Consider the following 22,093-nt stretch of genomic DNA (forward strand, 5'->3'; position numbering starts at 1 on the left):
TAAGAGCACTTCCAGCGGACAGCCTAGCTCTGGCAAAAGGCTGTTCAAGTCAAGAAATACAGCTCCAGCCGTACAAAACAGCCCAGGCAAGGCATGGGCTCCACCAAGCCTTGGCTGCTTGGCAAAAGGCTGCTTAGGTCAAGAAATACAGCTCCAGCGGTACAAAACAACCCAGGCAAGGCGTAGGCTCCACGAAGCCCTAGCAAGTCCGAAGGCAAGAACAGCCTAAGCTGTTGTCTGAGGACTGTGACGTCAATGATGACACCAGCAACCAAAAAAAAATTTAAAAAAAATCTGAAAAAAAATCAAAAATTTCAGATTTTTTTTTATAAATACCTACTCATATTCTTCACTTCCCACACCAAAAACTCTATACAAATTCATTTTCTCATATCTCATGTGAATAGTTGTTGCCTTTGGATTGCCATTGCAATAGGTGAAAAAACAATAACAAAATTACTAAAGCTAGCACTATTTATATGAATAGTAACAATATTTGCCTCTCTTTACCTTTTGCCATGATAAATGGATGGAAATGTTCTAAATACTTTGATCATGAATATTGTGCATGCAATTCAAACAAAACAGAACAAATTAGCCCAACTTCATCATATTTGCTGACACTATCTAGTTTAATCTCCTTAACTCACCTTGTGATCATTTCCAACCGGATAAGCAAATATTAGGATTGTATATTCTTTGGCCGGCCCCATGCCAAAAACATATATAACTATATGATATAATTAGGAATTGCAGAACCTGGCTCTTATTGCATACCTAGTGTAGAGTGACTAGCATTCAAATTTGCAATGGGATTGTTTGGATTCGCATGAGGGTGGGGGGAGAATTGGCGTTGGAAAAGGATAGGGGTAGGTTAACTTTTATTTTTTTTTAAATTATGTTTTTAAAATTATGTTTAGTTATTGTGAATTGACGGAGATGCCCTTAAGTTTAACCGAAATTTTAACGAAGTTGGACATAATTGGTGAATTGCAACACTTTACAAAGTTCAGGTGGTTAAAATTTAAGGTGGTTATGACGCATATGCCTCAAAGTTTAGATGGCATTTATGCAAATTTTTCTTAAATAAATTATTCTATTTGTGAAAGTTGTGACGAAATAATGGAGTGATGCTTATGTTAATTTGCGGAAATGAACCCAACGGAACTAATCATGTTCCGTAATAAGTGCTTGCTTCTCTTTTGTATTTTGACATCGGTATCGGTTACTTTGAACTTGCAAATAATCAAGCCTAAAACATATACCAAGTTTATTTTCTTGTTAATGAACAGACTTGTAGAACACGACATTTTCTTCTTTTAAGTGGGACGAGGTTAGACTTCCCACTGATGCTTGTGGGCTAGAAATGGATTGGGCAAATTATCATTTTCACATGAAGGGCTGGATAACCTTGTCTTGCCAAACTGACCAACCCACTATTCCGTTGCCATGTGGCTTCAACCCAAAATCTTTGCCCAAAAAGGTTTCCTTTTCAAATTCATCGTCTTAAGTGCTATTATTTGTGACATGTTTTATGGCTATAGCGGTTCATGTGGACTCTCTTAGATTGTGGGAAAATTACTCTTTGCATCATTTTTCTTTCTCTTTTTAATGTGGTTAAGAGGGGTGTTAGTTAAACATTTGATCGAGTAATTTACTCATATTGTTTTGATTTTTGAGTAATGCTAAGATCAGTCGTTTACGCGTGTGTAACATGACACTTAATTATTTAATTGTGCTTGTAGGGAAGTTGTAATGTATTATTATGAAGTGTTGGCATATCTATCAGTTGAAGTTATTAAATTCCATTGGCTGATCTTTAGCTCTTGAAGAGAATTCCTGGCACTATTGACTACAAAGTTGAATGTAATAACATAAGCTGAGTGGCCAGCTTGATCAGTCGTTGAAAAAGAGAAGGAAAGAATGTGACAGAGAGGCCAAGGACTTCGGGCCAAAGGTATTGTTCTTGTTCTACAAATGAAGTTATAGCAGACGATCCAAAGAACTTCCCAGAGCCAAAAAAGTTCAAGCCAGAGAGGTTTGATTGAAATTGCGAAGATGAGAAACGAAGGCATCCTTATGATTTTTTACTCTTTGGCATCAGACCTCGAGCATGCATCGGCCAGAAATTTGCCCTCCAAGAGCTAAAGCTCTCACTGATTGACTATACCGGAGACATGTTTTCTGGCACTCTGCTAACACGGGGAAACCTCTGCAACTTGACTGTGGCTTTATTCTCAGTTTCAAGCATGATGTCAAGCTTAGAGTCATAAAGCGGACATGATCATGATTCATGCACTGAACATTAGTCTTCAACATGCCTTGTTGGGATAGACGTACGTATGCTGAAAGAATAAATCCTTGTCTGTGTGGAGGATAAAACATATTCCTGGTATATAAGCACATGATTAATTTAGGCACCACCGATCCTATATGCTTCAGCTGCAAAGACAAAATTAGAGAGAGAGGAATTTCAACATTTACTGGTGGCATTGCAAAGAAAGAGATTCCCATCTATCCATCCAAGACAAAGTAGTCAAGAAGGTAAGTAAGTAACAGCCACATAAAGATAGAATATTACCCACATAAAAAGCTCATATTCAATTCATTTGTTTGGTTAACAAAGAAGATAGAACTTTTGGTGTAAGTGTTAAGTTTGATTGTTTATTAGTTCAGATAAAACGTTAACATCATTATCCCGTTACGTGGAGCGACAAATGTCTAATGCTTGCTCTTCTCTTCGTGCAAACAATAACATGTTTGACCAAGTTTCCTCCCTCTCTTTTTGCTTCCTGATCTACCATTAGGTGTTGCGGCACTAACATAATAGAGCCATCGGTTTGCAGGAAATACGCCCCCAAAAGCACAGTTGGGTTGGGGCCTAACAAGATTTTCCGTAGAGTAGGCGTGATCTTTGATGATCGTTTTGTTCCATCACGCATGTTTTTATCTTTTTGACCTAGAGAAGAAGCGAATGTGGTGTTGTCTGATTGGAGAACTTGGTGAAAGAATGCTATGCTAATGCTTAAACAACGCCATGATTTCGTCACCAGCTAGGATATATATAAAATATGATAAAAGTACAAAATATGGACCAATGGCACCCAAATTTTCACCAGTAAAATCATTTAAAAAGCGACAAAGGAGCAAAGTACACTTCATCCAGATGCTGCTCAGTGACTAGTGAGAGCTCCACTTATTCCATCCCCAGCCTATTAAACCACCCTAAAGCTTTGCTCTTTGATCAAGTATCAAGTAGAGAGAGACACACACGGAGCTCTCTGTCTCTCAGACAATGGGTGTTTTGGAAGTCATGTTGTTTACCAATGTTTCTCTGCTATCAACTATCTTCACAGTGTTGGCAATACTGGCAGGAGTTTTAGGGTACTTGTATGGGCCCTACTGGGGGGTGAGGGGGGTACCTAGCCCACCAACTATCCCCTTGGTAGGGCACCTTCCCTTGCTGGCAAAGTATGGTCCTGATGTATTCTCAGTTCTTGCCAAACAGTATGGCCCTATTTTCAGGTTAGTTTATTAATTTGTGTATGTAGTAAGTTGAGCAAACCTTTTTTTGGGACCAAATATTTAGGCTTTCTAGGTGGATGAGAAAAAGACATAAAATTTTACTCAAATGAACTTTCATCCTTCTTCTTTTTTTTCCTTGTTCTCAAATGAGTTTTATCTAGAATTTTCCTCAGTTAATCATCTGAGACTTACTTAGACTACCCTCACAGAGCACAAAGATTATGCTTATCTCAGAAATATGTGTAGGCTAGGGTTAGATACAACTTACAAGGAACAAGCTGAGACTTCCCTCCCACTGCTGCATTGTGGGTTAGAAATTGGCCATAAGTAACATTACCACATGAAGGACTGGCTGAATTTGCCCTGCCAAATTGACTAACCCACTTTCCTTTACCACGTGGCTTCAGCCCAAGAAGGTTTCTTTTCAAATTCATGGTCTTAAGGTCAAATGCTATGTTAACTGAATAATCAGCAAAGGTAGCATCTGTTCTGTTTTGTGCATTTCTTTTTCATGGTCTTGGCCACAAAGCTGATAGATTGTGGAAAAATATACTCTTTCCTTCCTTCTTTTTTTCTTTTGTTTTCTTTTTTATATTTAAATTTTAGGAGGGTTGGAGGGTGTTAATCACATAACAAACTCTATGTCTCATGTCATCACGTTTATTTTGTTTGATTACATATTTTGGGCAGGTTTCATATGGGCAGGCAGCCACTTATAATTGTAGCAGATGCAGAGCTTTGTAGAGAAGTTGGAATTAAGAAGTTCAAAGACATTCAAAACAGAAGCATCCCATCTCCCATCTCAGCTTCCCCTCTTCATCAGAAAGGTCTCTTTTTCACCAGGTATCGTAAATTTGTAATTGTATTATTTTGAAAGTGTAAAATATCAGTTGAAGTTATTATAAATTTATGGAGTGATCTGATGGAATTTGAGCATCCTGCAGGGATGCAAGATGGTCTGCCATGCGAAACACTATATTATCAGTGTATCAACCATCACACCTAGCCAGCCTTGTGCCTACCATGCAGTCCTTCATTGAATCTGCTACTGAAAAACTTGACTCCTCCAAAGAAGAAGATATTACCTTTTCCAATCTCTCCCTCAGATTGACCACAGATGTGATAGGACAAGCTGCCTTTGGTGTCAACTTTGGCCTTTCTAAACCACAATCCATCAGTGATTCAATCAACAAGCAGATTGGTGGTTCCCAAGACATTAACAATGATGAAGTCTCAGACTTTATCAACCAACACATATATTCCACAACACAGCTTAAGATGGACTTATCAGGCTCCTTATCAATCATACTGGGACTACTTGTACCTATTCTCCAGGAGCCATTCAGGCAAATCTTGAAGAGAATTCCTGGCACTATGGACTGGAAAGTTGAACATACTAACCGGAAATTAAGCGGCCGGCTTGATGAGATTGTAGGGAAGAAAATGAGAGACAGGGAAAGAGGTTCAAAGGACTTCTTGTCACTCATAATGAATGCAAGGGAGTCAGAGACAGTTTCAAAGAATGTCTTCACCCCAGACTACATTAGTGCTGTTACTTATGAGCATCTCCTTGCTGGGTCAGCCACAACAGCATTTACGTTGTCTTCAATTGTTTACTTGGTTGCTGGACACCCAGAAGTTGAAGAAAAGTTGCTTGCAGAGATTGATGGATTTGGACCTCCTGATCAGATGCCAACTGCTCATGATCTTCAACACAAATTTCCTTATATTGATCAGGCAAGTCTTCTGAAAGTCCAACAAATGTTCAAATTGCAAAATGTCTCTCTGTATCTGACATGAAAATTGAGTTTGATTTATCTTTTGCCTGTTTGCATGCAGGTTATCAAAGAGGCAATGAGGTTTTACATGGTTTCCCCATTAGTTGCAAGAGAAACATCTAGACAAGTCGAAATAGGAGGTTATCTTCTACCGAAGGTATTGTTCTACTTACACAAATTAATATCATCTCTTTGTACAACTACTTTTCCTCTGTGGATACTGGAAATGGTTTGTATATGAATTGTCTTATGGGAGTAGTTCATTTTTGTTTGTGAGAGGAGCAGGGGACTTGGGTTTGGTTAGCACTTGGAGTTTTAGCAAAAGATCCAAAGAACTTCCCAGAGCCAGACAAGTTCAGGCCAGAGAGGTTTGATCCCAGCTGCAAAGAAGTGAAACAAAGGCATCCTTATGCTTTTATACCCTTCGGGATCGGACCTCGATCCTGCATTGGTCAAAAGTTTTCCCTGCAAGAACTAAAGCTCTCACTCATTCACTTATACCGGAACTATGTGTTCCGGCACTCTCCCGGAATGGAGAAACCTCTACAACTTGAGTATGGCATTGTCCTCAACTTCAAGAATGGTGTCAAGCTTAGAGTCATAAAGCGAACTTAACTTCAACATGCCTGATCAAACTTTGCCAACCATACTACTCATCAAACACGAAACAAGACAACTGGAGCTCGGTTGTACGAAAATTTATATATTTAAACATATTCTTCACTGTAATGTTGTTGAAATCATTCATAATTTTGACACCAAATTTTCAGTTTCGGGTTAATTTAACAGATCATTGCTAGTGATGGTTGGTTCCAAATGCAAGAAAGCTAGAGATGAATTCCACGATCGATCTCATAGAAAATAAGTAGGAAGCAGTCTTCAATTCCTCTGTCTCCTCTGTAGCCTTGTTTGTACCTTTTTTATGTCAACTGGCAATTTCACATGGCTCATTATTTGCTTGTTTTAACTCATTTGTCTTGACGGATGAGAATCTGTTTCTTTGCAATGTTGAGAATCGTTTTTATCTACTCGTCTTCATGTGCCTATACAGTGCACGTCGCCTAGGAATATGTTTTATCCTCCATGCACATTACATTATACACACAAGGATAGTGACTCTCTCTCTCTCTCTCTCTCTCTCTCTCTCTATATATATATATATATATATATATATATATATATTTTTTATTTTATTTTATTTTTTTAATTTTTTTTTTTTAATTTTTTTTCTATCCGATCAAAACTACATGAGAAGACAAATTTATCTTCTTCTATCAAAACCAACCAACCCTTGCGTTAATTGTTTTCTGTTATTTTGGGTTGATATGAGCTCGGACTCAGGCCCCATCAAGCCCAAGATAAATAAATGAAAAAGAGCTAGGCCATTAGATTTGAGTTAAGAATCCACACTTCGGGCCCACAGTCGAAAAGAACCGTCATCAGCTGGAAACTGTTGTGTGTCAACGAGATCTAATCCAGTGAAAAAGGACCCTTACTTGCAAACCAGTAACCCTCAGTTCAAACCACCATAACATCTTGACAATGTGCGTGAGAAAACCCCCCTCCCCCCTTCCTAACTTTGACCAACAAAAAAATCTAAATGCTTTGTGTAATATACGTTTCTTCAAAAATTTAATGTTGTGGATGGTGTTCTTAAACATAAAAACACCAGGGTTTTAGCCTCCTCTGCAAGCCCCTTGTTTTCAAGTATATCTGTATCTGTATCTGCATTGCATGGAAATAGATTTATGCATCAAAGGAAGAGTGACAGTTTCAGCTAAAAGAACAGCTAGCTACACAGCAGCCCTGAACAAGACATGTACAATCAACTGTTTTTACATTTACATAATTTCAGGTGGCGAGAAGTTTCTTCAACATTGGCAAGCAGAAATTCTTAAACGCAGTGGATCTGCAGCACTCAATGAAAGGCATTTGCTGACCAATAACCACTTTCTCATCTTTTGTAGAGAAACTAACTTCATGCACTCCAGGTCTCCAATAGTAGCATACAAGAAAACTGACTTAACTGCTAAGTGCTAAATATACAAACTTGAATGAACAAATGTATACTGGGTACAGCAATCTGAAGCTATATCAGAAGTATAAAGTTCAAGGAACGGAACCCCTCAAAGGTATCCATCGGCCGGTCCACCTGCAAAGCATCAAAGAAGAAACAGCAAATCAAAACCACTGACACAACTTTGAAAGTGCCAAGAAAATACTAAACACACTAGATATGAATAATTATTAAAGGATACTGAAAAAACAGCTACTACATCGTTGGCCCCTTTGCAACTTTGACCATCCCCCATGCTGCATCACAAATCATATATTATTATCACTCACAACAAATAAAACACACATACAAATAATTAATAGAACCGAAGTTCTTAAATCATATACCAATATAAGGATTAAAGATAGGAATGGGGTTGCAGGGACCAACTCAGCACACAACCACTTCATCATCACAGACATTTTCTTATCATCAAGGCTTGGACCTGATTAGATAACCCATTTGATCAACAAGTTCTTGCAAGTCCTCACCCCAATCTGCTGGCTCTGCAACCAAATCCTCCACCGCGACATCGATATCTGATTCATCGCCCACCACAATAACGTCTTCCTCCGGATTGCCACCAATGAGCTCATCGCTCCACAGCTCCTCCCATGTAGTCTCATTAACAATGCCTAAGTTGCCACCAACTGAACTTGAATGAGGGTCTATGATATCACTGCTTGATTCATTATCCAATGCAGCAGCTGAGATAAAGGTCTCAATCTCCGATCCCATAGTTTCCAACTCTCCCTGATCTTGGCTTGCTGAGTAGTCCACAACATGGGTTTTAGGTTTTTCTTGCAGATTCTCCACACTGGGGCTAGCTGCTAGTCTCCGCTTTCGACCAATTTCCATACCACGCAACTCTTTATTCTGAGCCTTCTTCTCAAGAAGGTTTTGGATAAAAGATGGGCTATTGAGTGCTTTAGCAAGGAAGGCCATAATCTGCTGTTGTTTTTTCTCTGTGGTCTGCAACCGACCCTCCATTGCCATGACTTGTTCTTTTGAATTTTGTTGTTGCTGCCTCAGCCTCACTATTTCAGTCATTAAAACATTTCGGTCTCTCTTCAATCTTTCAAGCTCAGTCTCCAGTCCATACTGGCCCAGTTCAACACAAGCTCCTCCTCCACCTTCTTGTTGCATACTCTGTGACACATGCCTCCTCCTCTTGATGGTCTTCAGTAAATGCCTCTGTCCTCCCAGAAACCCTTCGTTTGCAAATTCCCATCGGTCAGGATCAACCTTTCTAAAACCCTGCATGCAATCAGTTTATGAGCAAGCATTGAAATTTACTAAACAAGTATGTAATTAGCAAACCCTACTGAGGAGCAATGAAATCAAATCATGATTCATGACCATCACAAGAAAGGGAATTGCTTTTAAAAGAAATTCAAAGAGAGCATCGAAACTAGTTAACAGAGTTGCAGAAAGAAAAAAAAAAGCATGACAACCAATAATTGAAATTCTTACAGAACCAAAAATGTTAACAGTAATTAGCAAGCAACCGACTTTATTATTAGTTGATTTCTCAAATTTTTCATGTCAGCCCACAAACTAAAAGGGAACTGCAAAAAAGAAAAATGTAGAATTCTGCATTCAATATGAAGACGATGCAATAAAGTTCATGTTTTTTGAGGATCACTTACATATGTATTAAGCTGACGAATGAAGCTGGAGAAGTTGCCGTGCTTGAAGTAGCGAGGAAGAAGAGTGGTGGAGAACTTATGAGAGTCCCAAACAACGAAGCTGTTGCGAGCTCTGCTCCAGGAGACAATGGCGTCTGTAGAAGGGTCCTCCACCATTTCAAAGGTCTTTGTGAGAAAAGGGGGAGGGCCCACTTCGTGTAAGCCCTCAATTGGCTGAGGTGAGATGCTTGAAGAAGAAGAGGATGATGAACCAACAGTGCATGTCACAATCTCTTCCTCTTTCACCACCACTCCATCCATGGTATTGCTCTGTTTCTCGCGCACCCCCAATTCGTGCTCTCACTTTCAAAGTGAGGATCTTTTACATTCCCAGAGAGTTGCAAGAATTGGGTTTTGGAATTGGACGCAATCTAACGGAATTTAGTTGATCAATTTGAGCTTTGAGTGAAATTTGAGAGCTTTGAGATCTTGTGTGGAGTGCCTTTTGTAATGCGGAGGAGAGAGAAGATGTATATTTAAGGCGGTGGAAAGGAAAGTTCTAGAGAGATGAGGGGAGGGGATGGTGTCTCTCAAATTTGTAAGTAGTTTCTTCCCCTTGTCAATGTAATAAGATCGCACAACAAATAGCAAACACCTCAAAAGCTCTAGAACCTTCTCAACGTTTTGGGCCATATGAAGAACACGAGCCCAATAGCTGATATGCCACTTTTTATTATGCTCAATTATGCTCAAAATCAATTATTTATTAATTTGTTCAACAAAAAAAATATATCAACTAATAATTTTTTAAGTTTTAAACCAACAAATTTGAGATATTTTATTATTTTATGCATAAACCAACAAGAGAGTCCACATCTGCATTAATTATCAGAAAAAAAAAATTGCAATACATGAGGAGACGTCTTTTGTTCTATAAATGGAACAAACTAGAAAGTTGGTTTTGGATATTGGAATATGCTTAGTTTCCGTCTCTCTCACCCAAAACAGGAAGGGAACATATGCGGGCCCACCATTTTGTCTATTTAAATTAGTGGGCTGCCGTATTGGGTTCATCACTGATAACATCAATTTTTAAGCGTTTTGAGATTTGGGCTTTCATAAGGAGAAAAGGTTTGGGCTTTGGGTGTGCTCTACGATAATTTTGACTCGACCCAATCCTATTTTAATTGGTTTCGATGATAAGGGTGTGGTCCGAAAAATAAATGATGATTTTCTGTGGAGTATTGAGTTGGATCCCTAAGTTCCGAAACCGATATGATATCGCGTATTAAACTATTCTTTGTTTTTCTAATTGTAACTGGTCATCCCAATTTAATTTACATTAATAAAATTAGGCGGATGGAATTGGATTGAAAAATTCACAAATCAATCCTGTAGTAGATTGACTAAATATTAACGGTTTTGAATTGATCCGTACTGAATTCGAACACATTATATATTAATAATAATATTACAAATAGTTTATTACATGAGAATAAGGGGATGAACTGTGAAAATGAAGGAATGACGACGGATGGTTGAAGACTTTAGACTTGTGTGAAGACAAATCCGAAAGAGATAATATAAACAATGACCAACAGATCACGTGCGCATAAGGACTAAGTTTAAGAAGGATGACGTATGAAACTTGCAGTTTTCCAAGTTCCAACCTTGGATTATTTATTTATTTACTTACTCTATTAAATATAATTTATATTATTTATTAATTGAATGAATTATATACCGCTAATAGTGATTGTTAGCAGCATCATCATTAACAACAATACGAAGCAAAACCAACCAAGCATTACGTATTTTATTCGTTAAGAAGACGAGCCCTCCCTTTCTCTCCTTGGCTTGGAGAGCCCCTACCACCAATAGTGTCAACTTGTCACACCCAACACTGTTTTTTTTTTTTCTCTTTCTTTTTAAAATACAAATGATAATTTAATACAAAGAATGGGAATTTCTTATACACACTATTAAGGTGTTATGCGGGTTCGAATATGAGATTACCAGTATGCAAGTCAAGGTCCGTTTTTATTGAGCTAGACTCGTTGTCTCCAACACTACTGTTAAATAATATATATATGTGTGTGTGAGGAATCTAAGATCACTAGTTTACAAATCAAGGCCCGTTTTTATTAAAATAGACCCGCTGGCACCAACACTGTTAAGTAATATATATGTGAGGGGAGGGGAGAGATGGGTGTCGTCATGGCTTTTCTAATAACACACCAAGGCAGGCAAGATAGAGAAGAAGAGGGTGACCTCATTTTGTTGTCCACTATTAGTAATAATCTACACGATTTCTGGGTCCCCCCTCCAACTATGTATGCTTGCTTTTCTTTACTTTTTAACTTTCCTCCTAATAAACAAACGCTTTGGTTCATACTTAAATAAAGGGTCGGCAGCAAACCTGTGTTTTAAAATATACGTTCCTTTCATCTTTTTATATCAAATAGTTATTTGTTCCAAGCTTTTTTTTCTACATATACACAAAACGTCAAAGTTCTCAGTGGTTTGGGTTTTAAATTACCCGTCAAATCATTTAGGATTTAGAGTTATTTCTTACCCTCCGTCCATTCTTCAATCCGGCACAAGTTTCTGTAATTTTTTTATTCACTTAATTATGATTCAATATGTATAATATTATTATAGTAGCTGTCAAGTTAAATTAAAGTATGACGGGACAAGTATAGGATCTTCTTTTTTGTGATTTGAAAGAAAAAACAGTGTGATTCAGTGGACCGAAGCTATCAGATCCGTTTGGTTTAAGATTTACAAGTTTATGAATAAGTATGAAATTGCATTTACATGTTTGAAAAGTTCATTTCACAAACTAAACAGATCCTTAATTAAATACTTTTCTGCATATAGATGTCTATCTCTCATCCAGGGGCGGGCATTGAGGGTGTGCAAGTGGTGCCACCGCACATGGCTCTTAATTTTGAAGGGCTCTAAAAAAATTTATGTGTATATTATGTTTATTAATATTATATATATATACATGAGTGGACAAGAAAGTAAGACAAGTGTATATTTAGTTGAGTTTGAATTCATCCCCTTAATTCTAGTAGGCAAGTTGGGTCCGAGTCCATATTGTGTCATTCAGAATATTATGCGGGCAAAGCATGCATAGCTAGCTATTATTATGGATCCACATGTGAAAGACATAAGTCGATAAGGTGGAAAATGGATGCCATTAGTCAGCATTTTGATAATCACAGTGTTTGCCTCTTTGAGCTGATGAACAAGTAGCCATGATGATGGGACCCAAGTAAACACCTCAAATAATATAAAGAATTGGTAGTTTAAATTGCACCTAAAATAAATAAATTCTGCATGTAATGAATGAATAAAAAGAGAGAAAATTGAAATGGAAGGAAGCTTTGCCAATTGAATTGCAGCTTTGGCTTTAGCTCAGCCCTGCCATCCATAGCAGTTTTTGCCGGCTCTGCAGCATCAACCTGTACTGAAAACTTTTATTTATTTTGAGACACATTGGAGGGAGACAATCGAAGTGTCTTTCTCCTCTCTCTGGGTCCTCCCTCTGGCAAATGGATTTAAGATTTGGTGCATTATTAATTCCACATTTAATTTTAAAGAGGTGGATGATCATTTCAGCTACCTCTCAAGTCAGAAATGCTGACGCTGAACATGACGACTTGTTATATATGGGAGGATATGGCTTTTCAGATTTGACCTCCAGCATGGGCGACCAGGAGCGCCACACTCTTCCAATATCAAAAAGCAGCAATTCATCTTAATTTCTCTGGTCCACGACGCTTCGTTTCATTTCCATTGCTTCCTTTTCATTTGTGATTTGTTCACAAGTTTCAAACAAGCAAGCGTGGATTTTTGGTAAACAAGATAAGATGAAGTATCATTACTCTGCTTTATCTATATCATTACTCTCTTTTATCCATATCTCTCAACACAATGTCATTTATCAAAATCTCTCGTCGCGTCGTCGTCGTTTATCAAAAGAGGAGAGATAGAAAATATAAGGTACTTAAATGAAATATACAAGTATTTTGCTAATGAGGACAACGAATGCATATTTATTTCACACCAATATCTTTATAAATATTGCTTCATTTATATATTAAAGAAAAGTTAGGTTTAGGCCCTTTTCCACTCATCACTTATAAAATATTTAAATCATGAGGGATCTTCTGTGTCACGATCAGAAAAAATACATTTTTGTGAGGGATAATTTTAAATTTGACATGTAGCCATTTTGTAAGATTAGGGTGTGTTGACTTTGAAAAAGGCAAACTGAATACTTGGGGAAGATATATGGAATGGAGTACACTAATGGGTAAATATCTGGACAGGTTTCAAAATCTTATTGCCAATTAATGCGTGCTAGTCGCATCACGAAAATTACCCTTTGTATCTTCAAATAGAAGTTATGTTTTTCACTTTTTGCGGCCAAAAAAGTTGGATTTGGACCACCCCATCAACTCATTCTAGTTCCCAAATTAAGACATGTTCCTTCTTAATTAGGTTACAATTGGAATATATATTTTAAATACCAAAATAAGTTTACTAATGCGATAATGATCATATCAAAGAAAGGAAGTTTAAGCCAATGAGATTTAATCCATTAGAAAAGACATTGACTTGTAAATCAGTGGTCTCTAATTCGAACTCTCATGACACATTTGTAGTGCGTGTGTGATAAAACATCATCCTCTTTGTAGTTAGACAATTGCTTGTGTTAAATATATAAAAAACTTAAAGAGTCCAAAACATAAATATATCAAATACAAAATTGTATATAGCTCTAATTATAGAGTATATACCTACACTCACTCTCCTCCTTCTTTGTTAGAACCCCTTGTTCAACCTTTACCCAGTGTACAGAGAGAATATACTTTCTATTACTCAAACAATACAATACAATCAACATATTATCTAATACTGATTAACCACCTGATATAGTCGATTAGTTAACAAACCAATTATCCAACATACTAATCTCTTAACATAACTAATCATACGATGACAGCTGGTCATATTGTAAATAACTAAAGAGCCCTTAGGATCCTATCATTCTCAAATAAACCAAGTTTATGTCTAAGGTCGAAGGGTGGATGCACAAAATACCCCCTCACAACCCCAAATTTTGGCTATGCCTATGTATAAAGTTGACTCAAAAAAACATACTTAAATAAATCTAATTCGTTTAAGAATCACACACCACATATATATACTTCTCTTAATCACATGCTTTAAATTTAGTATCTTGAAATTCATAGGCAAACCCACCCTATTAGGAGATGGTCAATCGTGGGTTTGCATCCTTTGTTAGATGCTGATGTGGTGCATTATTTATAAGCTTACATGCAGCCCCTGGTTTTAATTTTAAAGAAATAAAAAACAAGAAGGGGAAGAAAAGAGAAGAGAATCTCTCTCTCTCTCTAAGTATGAGCTTGTAAATTGTGTAAAGGCAAAAAGAGTGGGCCGTTCCAACGTGTGATGCAATCCCCTTCAACTCATATCTTAAACAACCACACGATATATGGCAGACACCATATTTACCACCATCAACGGTGCAACTTTCACAAAATTCCCAAGACTCAATTTCATCAATCATGGTGGGTCCCTCAACCCCACACACACAACAGAGGTCACCTCCGCATTAGCATATCGACAACCCACGTGGTGCTCTGCCATTGGTGTACCCATACAGACCCAAAAGTAGGCTGGGCCACGCCATCTAATCTCCCCCAAGCCCACTGCCTCCTCCTCCATGCCTGAGGGAAAGTAAAAGACAACGCCACGTGTCTGCAGGGGAACGTCACGATGACGAGGAAAGTGTGATTTAGCTCCGATGATTATGTCATGGGGAGGAGGGGAGCGGGACCCAGCACCACCCAAGCACACATATTTGTCCACGTCAGCTGACCCTGCTTTTTACCACACTGGGGCTCTGGGGTGGAGCGAGAGAGGGCTTCTTTAGCTTTTTGTTACGTCAAGGTTCAATCTTACCGTTCCACGTCGAAGTCAATCTGACGTCATCCTCATTTACTACGATGACTATCTCCTCTCTCTCTCTCTCTCTCTCACCCCCCCATGTGACTGCTCCCAAGCTAATCACCGGCAAATATCCAGTATTTCCGAGCTACCGTATTATTTTCTTAATGCATACCCACCACCCACGCGCTCGCTTAGCTCGTGTACCTCCATCTTCCAATCATTCATTCATCTACCTCTATTTTGTTTATTTCTTTTAGTTTTGAAGCATTTTCGAGATGTGAGTACCAAAACCCTACTAATGAGATGCTAGTAGTTTTAATCGTTTTCTCATGCAAGATTGTATCAACTCTAAAGATCCGTCATTCTAAAATTATAATTAATTTATTATCATAAATATTCACTTGTAGCATACAATATCTCAATAAATTAGTGTAATTTTTCGACCGCCATACCACATTAGGACATTAGATTTCACTTTTAAAAAACCAAAGCAATTATTAAGTTGAAAAACTTAATAGAAAAGCCTGGCGCGTGGGTATAGAAATGTTCACAAACCTTCGATCCAAAAGAACCTATGTATACACACAGTACATAGTGATGTAAGCAAACGCACCCCGTCCTCTCGCTCTTCTCCTTTATATTTATAAAAACCCCCCCTTCTCTCAAACCCACCACTTACCTTCCACCTCAATTCTTTCCCCTTTGTCTTTGCGTTTGCTCTTTGCCCTCCGTTGACATCATTTCACCACACCTCTCTCTCTCTCTCTTATAACTCTTCTTCACCACTTTTAGTCTTTACTCTGGTTCTTCCGGCAGCGATGCAAGGCTTACGCCGTTGCTCAAACGACATCGTCCACCTCGGCCTCTCCCCAGCGCCGACCCCGCCCTCCCCACCCGGCCCTCCCTCCAACAACCCCTCCTCCCTCTCCATCGACGTCGCTGAGTCCGCCGAGACCCGCATCCGCCGCCTCATCTCCGAGCACCCCGTCATAATCTTCAGCCGCACCTCCTGCTGCATGTGCCACGTCATGAAGAAGCTCCTTGCCACGATTGGGGTCCACCCCACCGTCATCGAATTGGACGATGACGAGATCGCCGCCCTCCCCTCCTCCTCGGACGACAACAACAACGAAGAACAGCAACAACCTTGTAATACTCCGCCCGCCGTTTTCATTGGCGGCACGTGCGTCGGTGGGCTCGAATCTCTCGTCGCCCTCCACCTCAGCGGCCACCTGGTCCCCAAACTGGTCCAAGTCGGTGCCCTCTGGGTATGATTTGAGAGTACATACAAAATCAAAATCTCTATCTCCATCAATCTATATTTATAATTATATATTAATTGTAATTTTTGGTCTCATGAATATTATGGGCTGCTTATTATTAATTAGTATTGTTCTGAAATTAAATTAGGGAAAAAAATAGCGAGTTTGTTTGGGTGGAGATGTAGTGTACTGAAATACTCGCGCTTTCAGTGTCGTATACGGGACATGTTTGCTCAATTACGTACATCGATCGCTTCTGATCCACGTCCAGCGACTTCGATCTAGATTCTACACAGTCTTGCTCAGTCTGAAGTAAAATGGGCCCCACACCCCCTGATGATGATACTATTATAGCAATTATTGGACCATCAGGAGCTTCAGGACCGTCCGATGTGTGGACTTCCTGGGAGGTAGACCGTAGGTAGCTCTAGCTCTAGCTCTCTCTCTCTCTCTCTCTCTCTCTCTGAAAGTCCTGGGTTCTGGTAGTGGCAATGGAATGTGATGTATATTTTGTCCTATTTTAATATATGGATTGTAAATTTACCCCCTTTTTAATTTAAGGGAAAAATATATATGTTATTTGTAGTAATTTTGATATAAATGGGTAGGACGATGAGTACTGGGGTGGGTCCTTGTTGCAATTATTGATCAATCAAGGCCGTTGAAATTTCAGTGTATTCTTTGATTCCCAAGTAAACAACAATTTGTACTGTAGTAGTGACTGGTCGTCGTAGTATTAGTACTTGTTAAATATCTTTTGATTCTTCCTTTTGGCCATCAATGTCAAAATCTTGGCTAAGCATAGCTTTAGGGTTCTCGGTGAAAATGACAAAGCTTCCAATATTGCTTTGCTGTCAGATATTCCTAAATTAGGAAAATGCTAGACGTATCACATTTGTATATGTATCACCTCTCGTCTTCCTAATAGAAGTTGACTTGGGGCATCTATATTAGAGAAATGGTACACAATATGATTTTCTAAACTTTTATTTTATTTTTATATATCGAAAAATAAAATAAAATAGAAAATAACAGCTTGACCATTATGGACTTAGGTGATTTATTATTTATAAGCGTGACAGAAAGATTCACCTGAAAATCGAAGGCAAAGACAGATGCAAATTTGTCACCACCATGCATGAGACAGTTTTCAATTCGATGTGTCATGGTGTGGAATGCCTCTTCAACAACCCCGGACAACACATACTGCCACATTCATGAGTTTACCTAAGCTCATGCAATTTTCTACTTAAAATGTGACTGACAGTAACACAATTCAGATGCATATACGAGCAAGCTCTCACTCGTAAATACAAGCGTGATTAACATAAGCAACAAAGTTGATTCTAATTTGATGAGGAATTTGTGGCACCAAGAGGAGCCTCTCCATAAATCATTTCCTAATTAAGGAAAGAATGATGGGATGTGAAGGGTGATAATTAAGGGTTAGAACCCAACAACACATCACATCAAAAGCATGGGGCCCCATCTTTTCCTTTGTCTTTGGAAAAGACAGCTTAATTAGTGAGGGGGGTGACGAGAGCAAAACCATCAACCACCACCGCCACAAACCACACAATGCCACACCCACAGACCAAGAGTGCGTGTCCACCTTTAATTATTATTTTTGTTGCTTTTAATCAGTTGATGATACGTGGCAGACATGCAGTGGGTTTGATTGACCCCATTGTGGGCCCTCCATGTAGAATCTTTACAGCCTCGCGTCAGAAGAATCTCCTTGTGATTCCTCTTTGTGAAATATGAAAGTGTAAAAAAACAATTTGGAGTTCATTGAAAAGAAAATGGATATTTTTTCTTTCTTTCTGCAAGAGACCTAAAAAGAGCTCATATTTTATTATTAAAATAGTGGAGTATTGGGCAGGCCATATAGTTCCCTTAATGGTTGGGCAGCCCATATAGTTCCCTAATTTCACCACAAAAAAAAGTGGCAAAAGTTCCCTTTAGCAGAGTTAGTGTAACCCTTTAATTATATATATATATATATATTTAAAAAAAAATTAAATTTGTCATGTTTGCTTCTGCTTATTTTAATTCTCAGTTTTAGTTTACAAAAATATAAGAAAACAGTTAATTAATTTATAGTATAAAACTCAGAATATTACAAGTCAAATAATATGAAAATTAAAGAGGAAATGGCGGCCCTGTTAAAGCCTCCACCAGATAGATTAGTGAGTGAGTGAGTGGTGACGCCAACACCAGATGGACTGCAAAGCCGGGAAGGAATATCCTTCTCTCAATCAATTATCATATATGATGATATAAATTTGAGTGTTTCACTTTCTAGTTTTTTTGTTTTTTAGTACAAGCGAACTACAAGGGAGAGGGATTTCTCACACACACATAACTACGATAACTACGATGTCGTGGGGATTTCAATGCACTTTCTGCTTTCTTTGAACTATTAGAAAAAGTTGGGCAATTCACTTGAAAAAGAAGCAAAGGAATTTTCCAGGCATCACAAGAAAATGATGCAACCAAAGCAAAGGTCTGAATATATAAATCAATTGCTTCTGAATGCTCTTCAATTTTATGACATCACAACAAAGAAAACTTAAAGAAGCCAACAGAAAGAAAAGTTGATCATGACAGGATATATATATGTTTGCCAACAATAATCACTTTTCTTTTTTCAACCAAATGAAAAAGAAAATCAGTGAGTAAATTGCCAGAGCCTCAAAAAGTAAGGTGGCAAAAATGAATGTCATCATCACTCCATGCTACAAAATTACAATATCAAACTCATCTGCACTTTACAAAATATTCGTGTTGTAATTGAATTCCCATTTTCTGCGTCATTCTAGTCCTACTACTCTAAATCCCACTTTTTTTTTTTTGGTTAAAAATGAAGCGACAGGGAAAAGTGATTTCCTGCTATAATCCACCCCAATTCATGAACTTCTTGACCTCGTCGTACAAAACCAAGATGGCAGCAGCACCCGTACTCCGAAACATGTTTGAAACTGCCCCGCGATAAAATGAAGTCACCCCTTCTGTTCTATATATCTTCCTCCAGCAGTCCAATGTGTTATTGTACATCCTCTGTTCCAAGCCAGACTGCATCATCATCCGCCTCCGAACTGTATCCAGTGGATATGACAACAACCCAGCAGAGGTTGTGACCGCCTGAGCCACCGCCCAACGCTTCCACAATGGCAACTCAAGTTCAGACTTTTCTGACAAAATCTCTTTTATTGTATCAAAGCCCCCAAAGTAAAGGCCACGGTGGATGACCATCCCCTGTAAAGAGGCTGGAAGCCCTCTGTATACCCCCCGAATCCCATCCTTTTGGCGAATGGTAGACAAGAAATGGTAGATGCCTCGAAATTGTCGGACTTCAGTTCTTCCAATGTCAGCAGCCAGGCGGGTATGTGAAATATCAAGTGGGTATATTATAATCAATGTTGTACAACCAGCAGCAGCTCCAGCAATGAAGTTAGCAGATGGACCAGACAAAAAATGACCATCGTGAGAGTGTCCACTTCTTAACACATTTCTATAAAGATCCTGTAAAAGAAATTAATTTGTAAGGATCCTGCACTACATGATATTATGATGACTATGAAATCTTCATCTGCCATTTAGAACTATTCCATCAACCACCATAGTAAATAACAACTAGAACAGAAGGCTTCAACATTAATACGCTAGAGTCAAAATGGTATTAGGAACTTTATCTACTGACTTAAGATTAATGACTACAAGTATCCTTAAATCATGTAAAATAATATTTGAATAAATATAAGTTCTAACAAGTAGGTACTGACTGACTAATCCAAACATCATCTTCCATATCTACTGATGCTACTTAGATACCGTCTGATCAGGGCATAATGCTTATCTATGTTACTCTCCTAATCAGTTCTGCCCTCCTGTCTTTACATATGACAAAAACATCACCAACGAGAGATAATATACGTTTGGGACACATGTCATGAGAAATCAAGATAGACGGGTTTGGTGTGGTTGAACTTCTAAAAGTCTCTATCTCCTGGAGTTGCATTTCAGTTACTACTTTTTCTTTTCAAAATTTATTTTTCAAGCTAAACAAGTGAAGGGCACCCTCCCACCCAATATCACAGCACTCGCAGTGACAGAACTTGAGAGTTCCCCCTTGAGGGGAACAAATTTCCTCCCTTTCTTCTTTACTGCATGTAACAGAATCACACATTTTCAGTCTTTCTACCTCAGAGCACTCTGTACATTTTAAGGAACTCATTCAATTAGTTGTTTTCAGTGGTTCTTCAAATGAACACCCGCCATTATCATTTCATTCTCAACATTGACATGCCAATGCTGTTCCCAGACCTAATTAAACCAAGCCAACGGTTGACCTAAAGACCACTCACAACCTTAGAATAGGGGAGCCAGAATAGCATTGCAACCTTTCCCTCTTCCTTTATAAAAAAAGCCTATGAGCATTCGTGCTTAGTGACCAAACACCTCCTAAACACTCGGCTTACTCTCAACCAGATATTATCTCCTACAGCAATTATTGAAAATTATAGTGTAATCTCCAGACCAGACAAAAAGTCCCTCAGTAATGGTGGATTGGTTATTAGACACAAATTTGTTTGTAACGTCAATGAATGGATTTCTTCCCTTTCCTTTCTCCATTGTAAAATTCTGCCTGATAGTCAGCAGGCAAGTATGGAGGGGAAGCAGTGTGAGAACATGGATTCTGTTGAGGAGAAAAACAGATATTTGAACTTCATGTATCGGAGTCCCTATCCTATCATTCTCCCAACGAACACCCTCAATAAAATCAAGCTTGCCACAAACTACATATAAGCCAGTAAAAGTTCACATGGCATGAACAAGGCTGCATTACAGGCCATCACGAGATGTCAATATAAAGTTTCTTAGACTCCTTAGGATCATGCCAAACTATATATAAGCAAGCATATACACACACACACACACGTAGAAGCTGCGAAAACAAGATTACATTTTTTTAAACCTGTACTTTTGTTTTCTTTCTTCATTCCTAATATGTAAGACAATCTCATCAATCCCAGCTATCACAAACCCATTTGAAACAAACAGTTCCCGAAATTACACTTTTTGACCATATTATCCATGTCCGCAACCTAATGTGATAGCAAAAGAGGGCCTTGACGACAAATTAAGAACCAATCACACAAACACAATCAAATACAATCTTGGAAAACGAAGAAGGGGAAGAGAAGAAGAATACCTTGAGGGAAAAATTGAGAGCGACGGAAGGGTAGTAGCGAAGAACACTGCTGCCATTGCCTCTCCAAAGAGAGAGAATGCCTTCTTCTCGAACGGTACGGACGATACAATCGACCATGCCCTTGAATCTCGTACGTCCACCCCCAAGAATGACCAAGTTGCTCTCTTGGGTCTGCAACAAGAGCTTGGCTCTCTCGATTGGGGCCACAATCGTGTGCACAACCCCGCCCATCACCGCCCCGGCCAAGAGATCGCGTTGGAAGTTGTTCAGCCAATCGTACGGCCTTGATATCGACCCTCTGCTTTCTGGGTCGTCGTCATCTTTGCTCATTCTCTCTATCTCTGCGGAAAATGGAAGACGGGAATGGAAATGGTGGGAAATTGAGTGGGCCGATTTCTACCCATTAATACATAGTATTAATAATTTATTCAAACAAATTATAAAACCCAATTCCCAGTTCCCAAATCCCAAAATTCAAAAGCTTTGTTGATTAAATTCAACTCGTTTCTTTATAGTTTAGATGCCAAGAAAACGGAAGACGCGGTTCACCTCCCGCTATCTGACCTTTTGATGAGGAGGAGGGCTTGGATAAATCCCACCCCAGGTTGACAGATAACTATCAATTTGATCCTGCCACGTTT

At 38.7% G+C, this 22,093-nt stretch overlaps 4 protein-coding genes across 12 annotated transcripts; 2 read left to right on the top strand and 2 right to left on the bottom strand.

Moving 5' to 3' along the window:
* The first annotated feature begins 3,162 nt into the window (after positions 1-3,162).
* On the top strand, positions 3,163-6,270 carry LOC110764878 (cytochrome P450 711A1-like). 3 transcript variants are annotated; one of them, XM_021967931.2, is made up of 5 exons: positions 3,163-3,525; positions 4,216-4,368; positions 4,470-5,262; positions 5,365-5,460; positions 5,563-5,758. In XM_021967931.2, the coding sequence occupies exons 1-5, from the start codon at positions 3,296-3,298 to the stop codon at positions 5,605-5,607; spliced, it is 1,317 nt and encodes a 438-aa protein (XP_021823623.1). In that variant the 5' UTR covers positions 3,163-3,295; the 3' UTR covers positions 5,608-5,758. The 3 variants fall into 3 exon arrangements, with proteins under 3 accessions (XP_021823623.1, XP_021823617.1, XP_088103221.1); XM_021967925.2 differs by having other exon boundaries at positions 3,167-3,525; positions 5,589-6,270; XM_088247095.1 differs by lacking the exon at positions 3,163-3,525 and adding an exon at positions 3,590-4,002 and having other exon boundaries at positions 5,589-6,270.
* Positions 6,271-7,081: 811 nt separating this feature from the next.
* Positions 7,082-9,603, bottom strand: HSFA2 (heat shock transcription factor A2). 6 transcript variants are annotated; one of them, XR_015832954.1, is made up of 4 exons: positions 9,009-9,603; positions 7,707-8,616; positions 7,580-7,616; positions 7,082-7,455 (listed from the first exon to the last, which is right to left on the bottom strand). XR_015832954.1 is itself a non-coding variant. In XM_088247172.1 (4 exons), exons 1-4 carry the CDS (start codon positions 9,306-9,308, stop codon positions 7,413-7,415), a joined length of 1,146 nt encoding a protein of 381 aa, XP_088103298.1. In that variant the 5' UTR covers positions 9,309-9,603; the 3' UTR covers positions 7,082-7,412. The 6 variants fall into 6 exon arrangements, 3 of the variants coding, with proteins under 3 accessions (XP_088103298.1, XP_021823654.1, XP_088103299.1); XM_088247172.1 differs by having other exon boundaries at positions 7,851-8,616; XR_015832955.1 differs by lacking the exon at positions 7,580-7,616.
* A 5,981-nt stretch (positions 9,604-15,584) lies between these two features.
* LOC110764921 (glutaredoxin-C6-like) lies at positions 15,585-16,826 on the top strand. Of its 2 annotated transcripts, XM_021967979.2 has the most exons (2): positions 15,585-16,243; positions 16,386-16,826. In XM_021967979.2, exons 1-2 carry the CDS (start codon positions 15,794-15,796, stop codon positions 16,395-16,397), a joined length of 462 nt encoding a protein of 153 aa, XP_021823671.2. In that variant the 5' UTR covers positions 15,585-15,793; the 3' UTR covers positions 16,398-16,826. The 2 variants fall into 2 exon arrangements, with proteins under 2 accessions (XP_021823671.2, XP_021823679.2); XM_021967987.2 differs by having other exon boundaries at positions 15,589-16,826.
* A 1,983-nt stretch (positions 16,827-18,809) lies between these two features.
* Positions 18,810-22,055, bottom strand: PM-ANT (Mitochondrial substrate carrier family protein). The gene is made up of 2 exons (XM_021968032.2): positions 21,453-22,055; positions 18,810-19,762 (listed from the first exon to the last, which is right to left on the bottom strand). Exons 1-2 carry the CDS (start codon positions 21,780-21,782, stop codon positions 19,130-19,132), a joined length of 963 nt encoding a protein of 320 aa, XP_021823724.1. The 5' UTR covers positions 21,783-22,055; the 3' UTR covers positions 18,810-19,129.
* Positions 22,056-22,093: the final 38 nt, after the last annotated feature.

The sequence above is a fragment of the Prunus avium genome, chromosome 1, assembly GCF_965620075.1.
Source record: "Prunus avium chromosome 1, drPruAviu1.hap1.1, whole genome shotgun sequence".
NCBI lineage: Eukaryota > Viridiplantae > Streptophyta > Magnoliopsida > Rosales > Rosaceae > Prunus > Prunus avium.